The following is a 15810-nucleotide window of genomic DNA, read 5'->3' as shown; positions in this document are numbered from 1 at the left end:
AAACATAAAAATAATACCTGGCTCCAGGTATTTTAATACCAAATTATATTCCATTGAAATTATTCTATTAAAATTTCTTACACTAAGGCTCAACCAAAACTTTTTTAAAACATGAAATTTTAGGCCACTAGATTATTTCAGTAATCATCCCTGCTGCAATCTCACAATCAAACTTGCACGGATGAGGAGTTGTTTCTTATGGATGAGCAAAGAAAATGGTTTCTGGAGATGGAATCTACTTCTGGTGAAGCAGTTCTAAAGATCGTTGATATGAGAACAAAAGATTGAGAATCTTACAAAAACTTAGTTGATAGAGCAGCAGCAGAGTCTGAGGGGATTGACTCCAATTTTGAAAGAAGTTCTACTGTGGGTAAAATTCTACCTAGTAGTATTGCATACTACAGAGAAATCATTTGTGAAAGGAAGAGTCAATCAATGTGGCAAGCTTCATTGTTATCTTATTTTAAGAAATTGCCACAGCTACCCCAACCTTCAGCAACTACTGCCTTGATCACTCAGCAGCCATCAGCATCAAGGCAGGGCCCTCCATGAGCAAAAAGATTACAACTCACTAGAGGCTCAGATGATGGTTAGCATTTTTTAGCAGTAACTATTTTTTAACTAAAGCTACATACATTGATTTTTTTAGACATAATGCTATTGCACACTTAACAGACTACAGTATAGTATAAACATAACTTTCATATGTACTGGGAAAATAGCATGAACTTTAATTCTTCTATAAAACCTTTTTCCCAATAACAAAGTAATGTCCTATTTTGGAATCCTTTATCTAATAGTAAAAAAAAAAAAAAAAAAATAGTTTCAGTAAGTATTCTTTCCATTACCTGGTCTAAAAGCAAAGCATAATGACCTCACAATACACATATTTGAACAATATTACAGTTCTCAAAGTATTTTCCTATTTGGTCTTATAAAATTTCTTATAAGTTAGAAGGAGAGGTTTTATAACTATTTCACAAATGAGAAAACTGAGCTGGAAGAAGTTAATTCAGTTATCTGGGCCCAGAACTAGCAGCAATGGAGTCAAGTCTTCTGACTTTTTAACTCAGTATTCATCAGTCACTTCAGTTCAGTTGTTCAGTCGTGTCCGACTCTTTGCAACCCCATGGACTGCAGCATGCCAGGCTTCCCTGTCCATCACCAACTCCCAGAGTTTACTCAAACTCATGTCCATCGAGTTGGTGATGCCATCCAACCATCTCATCCTCTGTTGTCCCCTTCTCCTCCTGCCTTCAATCTTTCCCAGCATCAGGGTCTTTTCCAATGAGTCAGTTCTTTGCATCAGGTGGCCAAAGTATTGGAGTTTCAGCTCAGCATCAGTCCTTCCAATGAATATTCAGGACTGATTTCCTTTAGGATTGACTGGTTTGATCTCCTTGCAGTCCAAGGGACTCAAGAGTCTTCTCCAACACCACAGTTCAAAAGCATCAATTCTTCGGCGCTCAGCTTTCTTTATAGTCCAACTCCCACATCCATACATGACTACTGGGAAAACCATAGCTTTGACTAGATGGACCTTTGTCAGCAAAGTAATGTCTCTGCTTTTGAATATGCTATCTAGGTTGGTCATAACTTTTCTTCCAAGGAGCAAGCGTCTTTTTATTTCACGGCTGCAGTCAGCATCTGCAGTGATTTTGGAGCCCCCCAAAATAAAGTCTCTCGCTGTTTCCATTGTTTCCCCATCTATTTGCCATGGAGTGATGGGACCAGATGCCATGATCTTAGTTTTTTGAATGTTGAGTTTTAAGCCAGCTTTTTCACTCTCCTCTTTCACTTTCATCAAGAGGCTCTTTTTTAGTTCCTCTTCACTTTCTGCCATAAGGGTGGTGTCATCTGCATATCTGAGGTCATTGATATTTCTCCCAGCAATCTTGATAACTGAATCCAGTAGTCATACCATAGACTTATGCAAGAGAATTTAAGTTTAAACTATCTGACCATTTGTAAACATATCAACAATTTTTTAGCATATGTTTAAAATATTTAGAAGATATTCCAAAGAGTTCTTAATTAAGAAAAATTTTGGGAAATTTTTAAGAATTTAAAAAATTCAAAAATTTAAGAAATTTACAAAGGAAATACAGGTGATCTCACTAGTCAAAGTTATCAAAGACATGCAAATTAATATGGAAACTTTTTTTGTGTATAGAAATAATTTTTTTTAAAGATTACTACTCAGTACTGGCAAAGATGTATAAAGAACAAGGAATTCTAAATCCTTCTGGTAAAATAATATTTCTGGAAGGAAATTTGACTGTGTATTTTAAAAGTCTTTAAAATTCCCATTAACATGTACACACTGCTATATTTAAAATAAAATGCCTTTCCATGGGAGAAAAGAAAGAAAAATCACATTCAGAAAAAAAAATATGAAAGTCAATTAACTTCACACATGAAAAGTAAATCAGTAGAATCCAAAGAAAACAAAAACCCTAATCTGAAAAGATACATGCACTCCAGGCTTCATAGTAGCATTATTTACAGTAGCCGATATGGAAGCAACCTAAGTGCCTATGAACAGACAAGTGGGTAAAGATGTGGCATACATATGCAATGAAATATCGCTCTGCCATAAAAAACGAATGAAATTTTGTCATTTCCAATAACATAGATGGACCTGGATGATATCATGCTCAACGAAATAAGTCAGGCAGAAAAAGACAAATGCTGTACGTTATCACTTATATGTGGAATTTAAAACATAAAACAAATTAATGAATATAACAAAACAGAAACAGACTCACAGACATAGAGTACAAACTAATGGTTACCAGTAGAAAGAGGGAATGGGGGAGGGGATTAAGAGGTAAAAACTATCATGAATAAAATAAATAATTCACAAGGATATATTGTACAGCATAAGGAATACAGCCAATAGTTTATAGTAAGTTTAAATGAAATATAATCTATAAAATTTTTAAATCACAAAAAAGATTAATTAAAGTGGTTAAGGCCCGAGCTCTGAAAAAAGAAAAATCTCATTTAACAAAATTTACTTCCAGAAATTTAGCAAAGGGAAATAAATCAGTGATGTCCAAAACAGTGTTTAAAGGCAGGCATCACAGCACAATACCAAGTAATGAAATACAACTGTATGTGAAAGGTGGGATGAATACAGCATGAACCTAAATTTCTTTTAAAATATGCATACGTGGATATACATATTGGAGAAGGCAATGGCACCCCACGCCAGTACTCTTGCCTGGCAAATCCCATGGACGGAGGAGCCTGGTGGGCTGCAGTCCATGGGGTTGCTAAGAGTCAGACACAACTGAGCGACTTCACTTTCACTTTTCACTTTCATGTATTGGAGAAGGAAACAGCAACACACTCCAGTGTTCTTGCCTGGAGAATCCCAGGATTGGGGAGCCTGGTGGGCTGCCATCTCTGGAGTCGCACAGAGTCAGACACGACTGAAGTGACTTAGCGCAGCAGCAGCATCAGATACACATATATTTATATAAATATACAAACACACACGGAAAAAGAGATTAACAAATGAAAATAACACACAACAGTTGAAAATGTTAACAGTTATCTCTGAATAGTGCCAATTCATAGAATTTTCCTATAATAAGCATATGTTACTTTAGGACCATGTGTATTAACCTCTTTTAAATAAGCACACGTTTTATCGACCAATATAGAAAATGACCAACCTCTTCTGCTCTTCTGATGATAACATTAGTATCGTGAGGAATGTCCACTTCCAAAGAGTCCCTTTATCAAAATGGAAATAAATGTTATATGTTGCCAATCTCAGGAATAATATCCAGGAGGTCAATCTAAAATTGAACTGAAAATTTTATACTAAAAATGTTTATGAAAAAAGATTACAATTTAGTGAGTCTGAGAAATTTTTCATGTAAATACAGACCAGGTTTTCTATACTCTATCTTAATCTACAACTTCATTTAGTAAAGTTTAAAGGTCTAAATATTAATCAAGCTGATAATTAAAGACTTCAACTCAGCAACTGGCTCTAACTATATTAGAATCTATTAGAGATTTGAATTTATTTACCAGTGAACACATTACCAAGAAAAATACTAGTGTCCTGCTAAAGAGAGAACAGTTACTATTCCATGTTTAAAATACCTTAACAAAAGTAGAACTCCAGCTTTTCCCAGAAGACGCCAAGCAACCCATTCTGCAGTTGTTCTATCAGCTTCATAAGTAGCTTGTTGACCAACAATAAAAACCAGTGGTAATCCTAGTTGTAGATGAACAGTTGAAACTTGTGTAGGATCTCCAGCAACTTCAGTCTTCATTTAGAAAAAGAACAAAACGTCTTCACTATGTGATAATAATGTTCCAACATTTGGATTTAAACCCTGCTAATAATAAGTGAAAAAACAAGTCTGTGAAATAAATCCACAATTTACAAAAACGGTCTCATGGTTTTCTAAGTTTCATGCTCCCATGAACCTATATAATTTAAACTAACATATGAAACTAACAAATTCTACAAGTAGTTATACAGATATTTACAACCAAAAAGAATAAGGATATCATAGAGAAACCAAAAAAAGCAATAAATAAAACTGTGGTGCTGCTGAATAAAGAGAAAGAGATTTGAAACAAAAACGAAACACATAACAAATTCTTCCATATAAGAATTTAACATATATAATGACATCTTACAGAACAATGAGGAACATCTGAGCTGACAGCAGCTTGAACACACATCTAACTTCACTCCTTTCAGAAATCCCAGGACAACTTCCGCAGTAGGATTTTTCAAAACAGATGAACATACACACATGAAGAAGGGAAAAGAGTAAAGGCAGCAAAGTCTTAGAAGCTAGAGAACAACAAAATCCTAAGCCGTGAGAGGAAAGGGTAAGAAACAATTTCACTTTAACTGCAGAATCCTAAAACTGCTCAGGAACTGTCAGTGCCTGGAGCCTCTAGAACAGGGAAAGAAGGAGCAGAAGGGGAATGATGGCAAGAAGGCTCTAGAGTAAGAAAGAACAGACAAAACCTTTGGAGAAGCAGCTAGATCTCTAGATCCTCTTCCCTCACTCCATGAGCTTAGGCAACTACCCCTGCATCACACCAGAAGAAATCTGGGGGGACTGCAGGAACAGCTGAGTGTGAATACCATGCTCAAAGCAGAGGGACTGAGCAACCAAATGCTGAGACTCATTCTGTCCCCTCCCCACTCAGTTTCTGGTAGCTAGAAGCTAGACTTCTGTATTTCAGCAGAAAACTGGAAGATCTTTCTCTGGGGATCTTGAACAACCACAAGTTAAAGCCTAAAGCTACTGACATTGTGGTTCACCAAAACGCTGCCCAGGTCCAACCACCCTATGGAGCTCAAAGTTAACAAGTCTGATCCATAGTCTCAGAATTTCCAGCCAACTTCTTTAGTTTCATATTCTAAATCACAAACAAGGAGTAATAAGCATTTGAGGAAAGCCTCTAACATGAAAGACCAGAACAAACAGAAAAACAAGTAACATGGAGGAAACAGATTATTCAGGAAGAAGAAAGGTTCAGAAAACCACCACCGATAAGCTCAAAAAGATGAGAAGATACTATATCCACAAAAAATGAAAACTAAAGTTGAATAAATCTGCCAGAAAGTATGGCAAAGACAGCTGGAAAATAGAAAAGATAATAAAATTGAGGGACTAGTTCAAGAGACTCAACATTCAAACAGGAGTCCCAGAAAGAGAGAAGGGAGAAAACAGAAGAGAATAAAACATCACTGAAATAAACACAGAAATTTCCCACAACTAAAGGAGCACGAGCTGCCAGATTGAAAGAGCCCACTGAGTAAAACCAGCATAGGGGATAAAAGCAGATACGCAGAAAGATGCTTTCTTGCAAATTGTCTAATAATAGAAAATCATTTTTCTAATCCTTAAATTTTCCAGAGAGAAATCTGTATTTAGCTACAGTAGACATAACTCTAAAATGACTCCCAAAATTCCCGGTGTACACATTTTGTATAATCCTAATTCCTTGAGCCGGGGTGGTACTCACAGCATAGTCATTCCCTTGATTAGATTATACCATGTAAGACTGTCACAGCACAATGGAGCAAGATTGTCTGCTGGCTTTGAAGGAGAAACTTCCAATGTTTTTTGAGAGGGCCACGTGGCCAGAATCTGAGAACAGACCATAGGAGCTAAGAGCAACACCAGCCATAAGCTAGTAAGAAGGTAGAAACCTCAGCCTCACAACCACACAGAACTGAATTGTCAAGACCTGGATGGGTATAACAGCCTGAAGGAACAGAAAAGCCTGGTTTCTTCTTTGAGTATTTGGAGAACCATAAGCAATTCAATATTAAAAAGTAAGAACGGGAACAGACAAGTAAGGCTGGAGAATTGGCAAAGGACCAGATCATTAAAAACCATGTATATCCTCCTAAGAAAGTAGGCCTTCATTCTGTAAATAATTGAAGCCATTTAGGAACTGCAAAAATTACCAGAACAAGATCATATATGTGTGTTTAAAATATATTACTATGCAAGCAACAGGGAGTATGAACTTAAAGAGAGGGAAATATAGGAATATAGACCAGGTCAATTCTTATTACTAAAGTAGTACACAAGAGAGAGGAAGATAATAAAATTGAGGGACTAGTTCAAGAGACTCAACATTCAAACCTGGATTGTTTGAACCTGGATTAAAGCACTGGCTGTTAGAATGAAGAATTCGAGAAGATATTTCAGATCTAAAATCAGATGCAGAGAGATGCAGGAATTGAGAATGATTTCTAGGCTTCTGTCATGAGTGACTGGACAGTAAATTAACCAAGATAATGGAGCAAGAACAGATGGTAAAAGACAACACATTAATGTCAGACACATAGAGCTTAGGAGAGAGACATCTAATTAGTAGTTAAATATAAGGGACAGGAACTTCAAAGAAAAATCTGACCTGAAAATTCAGATTTAAAAATTAAGAGTAGTTAACGCCATAGAAACAGATTGAGGGTGTGTTCTGAGCCTCTATCATTGTGTATGTAGCAAAGCACCCCAAAACTTAATGGCTTAAAATAAAAGAATCATTTCTGTTGTCCGTATGTCTACAAACTCATCTCTGGCCCACGTTGCATTTGTGGGGCATTTTGACTGGAGGGTGAAGGTTCCACTTTAAAAATGGCTCATTTACTAGTTAGCAAGCTATTGTTGACTAGTATGAGCTCAGTCAGAGCTGTGGGCTGCTGCTGCTGCTGCTGCTAAGTCTCATCAGTCGTGTCCGACTCTGTGCGACCCCATAGACAGCAGCCCACCAGGCTCCCCCGTCCCTGGGATTCTCCAGGCAAGAACACTGGAGTGGGTTGCCATTTCCTTCTCCAATGCATGAAAGTGAAAAGTGAAAGTGAAGTCGCTCAGTGGTGTCTGACTCTTAGCGACCCCATGGACCTAGCCCACCAGGCTCCTCCGTCCATGGGATTTTCCAGACAAGAGTACTGGAGTAGGGTGCCATCGCCTTCTCCGGAGCTGTGGGCTAGGGGCCTCAATTTCTTTTCACATGATTTATCCTCAGGCTTAATGTCACAGCCAAGTTGCTGGGTTTCGACAATGAGCCTGTCATGATAATAAGATGCAGCTGTGCTATGTATCTACAACAGTTAAATGTCCAGGAACCCTATCTGCTTAACACACAAACACACAGATTCTCCAACCTGCATCTATTTTCATATGTTTAGAAGTGAAACAATGCATATAATTGCAATGATCATGCATCCGAAGTTTATCAAAAACTCTGAATCCCAGCTTCCATTTTTATTAATGTTTATAGATAATGCTGACTGGTGAGTAGACAAAATCCTGAGAATTCTTAATATCCCAACACTGGAAGAAAAGGAAATGAGGATGGAGAGAAATGATGAAGAACTGTACAATGAACTTTTGAGGGCTTTGTGGGGAAGTGGAAGATCAAACCAAAATCAGAGGATCTTCTCCCAAAGGACCTAAGATAAATATTTCCCTCTCCCATGTGAACAGAAAGGAAAAAGACCTATATACTGTTTTGTTTTTTCTTAGTTGCTTGAAGTCAAAATCTAACCCAATAACAACTGACCAGAATAAAGAACTCAGGAATGAAGCCAGTAGAACTGGGACTGATGAGCTCTGAATCTATTTAAATATGAAAGCAGGGCTATAGAACACAATATAAATATTATAACCTTTACAATGTAAAATAACACAAAACAAAAATCTGGAGGGTAAAGAGAAACTGAGATGGAAATAAATATATGAAGTTAACATTCTCATCTTTTACACCAAGGAGTAAATCAATATTATCTAAAATGAAAACAAGCAGTTTTCTTAAAATAATAATTTTCACTTCTCAGTGTTTTCCATAATCATTTCAACATTTAAGACAGTATTTCCTAAACAGCCTTCTAATGATGAAACAATTTCTCAAAAGTTCCATAATTCCTCTAGTTTCTTATCAGTTTCTTTTTCTTCTAGTAAATTCAAATAAGGTTAAATCTGATGCTTCTTACTATAAAGCGCCCATGAATCCATTCATCCCTCTATCTGTGTGTATCTATGTGGATGCAGAGATGACTGGTTGCAGCTAACAGTTCATTTTTGAATGACGGGAATTGGTGGCTTTAAAATTTTTCATTTTTTATACTTTGCTGCACTGTTTGAATTATTTATAGCACATATGCACAACTTTTATGTAAAAAGGATATGATGAGTGAGAAGGCCTATTGAAGGTTTTACATATGCTCAGGACAACCCTTTAAACTTCCAGAGAGAAGTCAGTTGATCAGCTACTGAGTCTAAGAGTCTTTCAGTCTGACACTAAGGAAAGTGAGACACCAAAAATTCTATAATGCAAATATTTATAAACTTTTAAAACAGGAATCAAAACATTCACAAAAGAGGTCTTTTCTTAGCCCATGATGTAATCTTTGTGATCTTAGAATGGTCACAGTTCATTGTAACTACCACAGAATAATTCCACAGTTTATTATAACTATCATTATAATTACACAATGCTATATTGGGTTGTTCAAAACAACAACACTTCAAGGCATTAAAATACCATTTTATGAATACACAGTTTATCCTCTAATCTACCTGTAATAAGGTACTACTCCTAAATCTGCCTACATGAAATAAATATGTTCAAGGGGAAAAGATATAGCTCATTTAAGTTAAATGCATATCTATGAATCAAAACAATAAATTTTACATACGAATTATCTAACATATTTAAATAAGACACATACCAGCAGAGGTGCTTCCATTGTCTTAATAAATCGATGAATGTTCAGTGTAGTCAGTGACTGTTTCATCAGTATTCTCCTACATGGCTGGGTCAAGTCCAAGACTTGTTTACAGTAAAAAAAGTAGAGATGTGGATATTCTATATCCTCAGGGCTGCAAATTAAAAATGAGGGACAGACCAACTTGAAGTTCAATGTGTGATTCTTCTACTATGCAGAAAGACATAATAAATCTCTTTGTCCTAAGTCTCATGCTATTGGATTACTGTTTTGGTAAAAGCCTAAAACAGTATAACAAAATTAAGTGGACCAAAGCAAAAAAAGAGAATAAAAGGAATTTTTGAGATGTATAAACAATTTTTTTTCCTGAACTGTTTCATATGGTAACTTTTAAATTAGGTTAGAGACAGGTCTACACAATTATTTTTAAATAAAAGACTGTCACCTTGAGGACAATGAGATTACCTTAAAATATAGTTTCTTTTCTACAGCTATGCTAAATAAAGCTTTGTAACACAAATCTTCTAGGTTTAATTTAAACCCAAATCTGTTTTGAATAAACTTCAGCCAAAACATGCCTTAAGATAGACACCATGTGACACTTTGTGAGAGTTAGTGAGTTTGTGTCTGAAATATTAGAAAACCCAGCAAATGCGGCTTATAATTTGAGTTTTGGCATACCCTTCAAAATGAAAATTCAAAGATAAACTTACAGTAAGTAAGGTTTGCCAAAATTAAAATAACATTTTATAAATCTCCATATGGCATTAGTACAGTCTGGCAAAATACTGCAAATTTTTATTTCTACAATGTTATTTTAATTATTGACACATGTTTCAACTGAGCGCCAAGATTCACTGACTTTAAATTTCATTACAAAGCAATATCTAATAGATTCAATGAATAAAGAAATGATCACTCAAAGATTACTTAATGCCTACTATGTTAGGCCCTGTGCTAAATATAAAAGACTAAGATGAATAAGATATTTCAAATCCTTGAGGGGCAAGGGCTAAAGGACATATATTTAGTTAAAAAAAGAAAACAAAAACGTGGTTCATAAGTACTATAATATACAGGGTGCTATGAGAAACAAAGAAACATTTCATTCTGCTCAAGCCAGGGAAGAGAAGGAAGCAAAGGGAAAGGAAGATCATCATAGAGATTAAAAACAGTAAGAGAATGACTTCTCCAAGAAGATAAGACTAAGGAGTATTTCAGACAACAGGAACAATATAGCCAAGGCCCCAAAGTACATAACTTTTTGGAGGGAAACCATAAACAGTCACATATTACTGAATGGGAAGTGTTGAGAGCAAGATGACCCAGCTAGGCTGGACTACATACCATAATTTATGAAATAATAAAATTATGTTAGAAAGTTATCTAATCAGAGATCATCTGGTTGTAGGTAACAGAAACCAAAAAAGTGGGGGTAGGGGGAACTTACTAGTTTAGAAGGGTATCTCACAGAATACAAGGAACATTCAAGTAATTAGATCAGAGAACAAATGCACAGATCTGAACAGCAAGAGTTCAGGGTCCTTCATTTTGCATTAACACTTTTTAGCTCCCCACTCTTTCTGCTTTACTTCTACATGGGCAAAACATTCAGTAAGTGCCGGGAGCCGGCATATTGCATATTGAGTGCATATTGCATATTGAGTGCAGCACTTTCCACAGCATCATCTTTCAGGATCTGGAATAGCTCAACTGGAATTCTATCACTGCCAGGAGCCAGCGTGAGGAACTCCGCCCATGACAAAGGTCATGAGGAAGGAGGCTCGGCATACGCAAAGGCGGGATCAAGCCTCAGGAGTCCTCCATCTACCCCCAAAACCAGAGTCTGCCTACTTTCTGCTTTGTGCTTTCACCTACACCTCTGACTTTACGGGGGGCTGTCCCCCACTACCTCTCTGAAAAAAGAGTTAGCTTACAGCTCCAGTTAATAATTCCTGGGTGTGACAGTGTTTCAACCTACAAACTCCTTTGGAAATCCTCTAGCTTGCCTGAATAGGTTTTTCTAGCCACATGTGATTGTTCAGAGTCTCCCAACTGTGAGAGGCAGGAGATGTTCTAAACTGTCTAAACACAGATTCTTTTGAGTAGTTAAAAGATTGATTAGAAATTGTGTTGGTGAAGGGATTTTCACTTGTTGGGCCAATGTTTGCTGCTAAGTTTCCATATCCCTTACCTGCTGTGTCCCTGGCAGTGTATTGATTAATATAATTGGTGTAAGTAGTAGCTTTAATGTTTGTAACCTGGGACCCTTGAGTTAATTCTTTTTCTTGTTATAGCCCACCACACCTTTGCTCTGTAGGAATGCAACTTTATCTAATGCTTTTTGGAGGCTGGCGCCTGACTTTAGAATAATCACCTTTAGAGAAAAATAAGTTTCTTAAAATGTTAACAGGCCTCTGGGCCAGAAGATGATGCAAATCACCTAAGCTTTTGCATATGATAAGTTTGCAGGAAGAAAGCCTGGCTTGCTGCAGGACTCTACCCCTTCCCCCATTATCCTCTATGCATAACTTAAGGTATAAAAACTACTTTGGAAAATAAAGTGCGGGCCTTGTTCACTGAAACTTGGTTTCCCCATGTCGTTCTTTCTCTTACCTTCTGGCTGAATTATTCAGCCTCTTTTCTTCACTGAATTTTCCTACTGAGCTATCCTTATTTCAGCCTCTTTTCTTCACTGAATTTCTTCACTGAGCTATCCTTATTTCACCACTCTTTATATCCTTAATAAACGTTTAATTAAGCAGTTGTTTCCTGATCCTCGCCAACGCCGTCCCCGCTTCGAATTCCCTGGATCAGCCGGGGCTGGTCCCCGGCAAGCAAGCAAGACAAAGTGCTTTAAATCCAGTTTCTCCCATGTTCAATTCCAAGTTCCTAGAAGAAGACATCTCTTTTGCTCAGGTAAGCCCATGGATTGGTTGACTCTAGGTCAGGTGGCCACCTCTAACTTAACAGACTGTGATAAGTATGAAGTAGGGGTAACACCCTTCTTGGCCTATACACAGATACTTTAAGAAGGGAATATGGGGAGGTAGCAGAAAGTACATGTGTCTCTACAGAATGCTACCTCTTTTACTACCCATCATATATACCCTTTTCTTTTCTTACCATTAAAAAAAAATTGTTATTGGAGTTTTGTTGACTTACAATGTTGTGTTAGTTTCAGGTGTACAGCAAAGTGTATCAGTTATACATAAACATACATCCTCTTCTTTTCTCACATAGGTCATTCCAGAGCACACATACCCTTCTTAACCATTTCAAACATACTCAGGTCCAACATAACTATTAATATACAAGATTATCCAAAGTTATCACCCTGCAAGAAGAACAGTACCTAGAACATAGACAGCATTCAACAGATAATTGTTGAATGAGAGAATGAACAAAGCAAAGAAGAAATAAAAAAAACAGATGGAAGAAAACATACATTCATCTCTCCTCCATTAAGTGGTGGGGCTTCCCTGGTGGCTCAGATGGTAAAGAATCCGCCTGCAATGCAGGAGACCTAGGTTCGATCACTGGGTTGGGAAGATTCCTGGAGAAAGGAATGGTAACCTATTCCAGTATTCTTGTCTGGGAAAACCCATGGGCAGAGGAGCCAGCAGGCTACAGTCCATGGGTCCACAAAGATTTGGAAATGACTTAGTGACTAACACTTCTCCTCCATTAGGTGACAACTCAAAGTCAGTTAACTACTTCATCTAGAAGTGATGTCATATGCTTAGTTGCTCAGCTGTGTCCGAGTCTTTGTGAACCCATGGACTGTAGCCCACCAAGCTCCTCTGTTCATGAGGATTCTTCAGGCAAGAATACTGGAGTGGGTTGCCATGCTCTCCTCCAGAGGATCTTCCCAACCCAGGAATTGAACCAAGGTCTCCCGCGTTGCAGGCAAATTCTTTACCATCTGAGCCACTGACTACATATTCTGAATCCACAGTCCTTCCTTACCACATCGGGGCCAAGTATGACTCCTCACCACTTTGTTAGCCATGAATAAACCTCTCCAATGTGTCATATACTAACAAATTTATGAAAAACAGAATAACTGTGTTTTTAATTCTCATTTTAAAAATGGAGACAAGCAAAAATCTTTCCAGAACACTACCATGTTTAGTCATTGATCATCATATAGTCTGGTCTTGCTGAACAGATTTGTAAGACAAATGAGAGGACCCATACCTTGCCGGTAAATATCCAACCCTCTATATTTGAAGCATGTCACTGTTATTAGCAATTATTCATTAGCAGAAAAATAAAGAAGATGATAACAGAAGAGAAAGTACAAACAATCCTCAGAGAAACTGTGGGGCTACCCCAGAATCACCATGGGACTGAGAACAGCCAGGTTCCCCCATCCCAAGATGGAAATCTGGCAGTCTACTCTGGCAGTAGCAAAGAGGCTGTCTAAACTACTGCTCGTTGTATCTTGAGATGCAGTGACTAAATATCATAGAGCTTTATACTGCCAGCATGTTTCTCAAATTGTTAAGAATATTAATTCTTATACAAATAGTAAACATGCATCGAAGTTTTCTTTAACTCAATGAGGGAACTAGCAGAATGGCAGTTGAATACGAAGAAGAGGGGAAAAGGAATGTTGGTTGATATTGTACAGAGCAATAAATTTTCTTTGCAAGTACTTCATTCTTTGCCTATGCACTCCCAACAACCCCCCCCCCGAAAAAAATCATTTCACTTTATCAGTTTTCTATGCACTAACATCCAAATTTACCAAACTGTAAAATATCTGGGATTTAATTGTGTATGGTTTAACAAATAGTCACTATTTTCTGAGCGGTGAGCAAGAGGACTCATTAAAAACTCTTGCATGGTTTTAAAAGGGTCACACAATCACCCTTTTGCCTTGCTTTGGATTAATTTTCTTGAATAATATCTTGAAGCCAAACTTAAAAGTCATTCAAATGCACTGGTGTTCCTATATACTAAATGGAAGAAAAACTTTACCCCTAGGTTGCCCAGCCATAAAGAGTCCAAAGAAGGTCTCTACCTACAACTATAAGCTAGAAACTAGACAAGAAAATTAAACATTTAGAAAACACCTGTTCAAAATTGTACTCAAATATATTTAAGATTTTTCTGGTATAGTAACTGATGGAACTCTCAAAGAATCTCTAGAGCTTAGTCATAAAAGCTGTTATTTGATCCCCTAGCTGATTACTGGGGTAGATATATTTCTAAACACATGACCACTCAAGGGATCACATCTGTGGCTTATCCATATTGTCTTGGTTCACCTTAGTTTAACATCACTTCTGTATCTTCAAGCTCATTTTAGTACAGCCCTTGTGGGTCAGCTGGTAAAGAAACTGCCTGCAATGCAGGAGACCTGGGTTCAATCCCTGGGTTGGGAAGATCCCCTGGAGAAGGGAAAGGCTACCCACTTCAGTATTCTGGCCTGGAGAAGTCCATGGACTGTATAGTCCATGGGGTCGCAAAGTGTCGGACACAACTGAGAAACTTTCACTTTCACATGATAGTAATGAAGAAGATTTCAGGTTTCATTTATATATTCACATCTGCTTACGATTCCTGTCAGATTAGTCCACGCTGTAAAAGTACGACAGAAATGCTGAAAACGTAATGTGAAATAGGTGAAACTTAAAATAGTTTACTTATGTGTCTTATACATACCCAATACTTTCCAAAACGGCAATTTCCGTGGTTAAGACAAATTGGTATGTGGTCCCATATACAAAAGCAGCTTCCATGACAGCTCTGTGCTCTAAAAAAGAGAGGGGAGGTGAGAGGGAGGAGAGGTTAGTTTGTGTGATTCTATTTGAATACTTTCCTACACCCTTTTATGCTCTACTATGTTTAAAGAAAAATCTTTTGTAGGGATCCCAGTTGGGAAAATGCAGGCAGTTAAAGAAGTTATAAAAAGTCTGTTCTAGTCAAGTCAAGGTAAGAGCAGAACTAAGAGGGAGTTAAAAATGAGTTATACTTGAAGATATACAACAAATATGTGATATTTTTTTCCCAGTAGTAGGGCAGAGAGTATGAATTCACCACACAACTTTTATATGTTATATTTTATATATGAATATGTCTGTATGCTATTTATGGCTTATTTTTTTAATCAAACTTATTCTTATCTAAAAAGAGACAATTCTATAAGGTATATTTTTAAAATTAACAGTTCCTCTACCCTTGACCCCATTTCCAATTTCCAAGGGACAACTACTTCCAACTTTCTCACTCTTTCTTTAGGTATTTACCTCCAAATCCCTAAATGACACTCTTACACTCTTATTTCCTGTTTATTTGTGTGTGTTAGTATTGTCTACTGACTTCCCACTATGAAAGATGATAAATAGCTCTCTTTTCTGAAACCTCATTCCACAAATGTACACAATTCTATCCCCTCAATTTGCCCAATATAGTTCTAGTTTTTATTAGATCAATAGTCAGTTTTCATATTGTTCAGTTCAGTTCAGTCGCTCAGTCGTGTCTGACTCTTTGTGACTCCATGGATTGCAGCACACCAGGCTTCCCTGTCCATCACCAACTCCTGGAGCTTGCTCAAAATCATGTCCCTC

The 15810-nt window shown here is 37.2% G+C and overlaps 1 protein-coding gene across 3 annotated transcripts in view; it reads right to left on the bottom strand.

The window, feature by feature from the left end:
* The window catches only part of TXNDC16 (thioredoxin domain containing 16), a 92821-nt gene that overhangs the window by 39723 nt on the left and 37288 nt on the right, over window positions 1-15810 (bottom strand). For all 3 annotated transcript variants that reach the window (XM_010808964.4, XM_024997677.2, NM_001205394.1), the window contains 4 exon segments: window positions 14906-14996; window positions 9236-9386; window positions 4123-4289; window positions 3684-3744 (listed from right to left, as the gene is read on the bottom strand). In XM_010808964.4, the coding sequence (XP_010807266.2) occupies window positions 3684-3744; window positions 4123-4289; window positions 9236-9386; window positions 14906-14996 (470 nt within the window).

Source organism: Bos taurus, chromosome 10, assembly GCF_002263795.3.
Source record: "Bos taurus isolate L1 Dominette 01449 registration number 42190680 breed Hereford chromosome 10, ARS-UCD2.0, whole genome shotgun sequence".
Classification (NCBI taxonomy): Eukaryota; Metazoa; Chordata; class Mammalia; order Artiodactyla; family Bovidae; genus Bos; species Bos taurus.
This window is presented reverse-complemented; position numbering and strand designations above follow the sequence as displayed.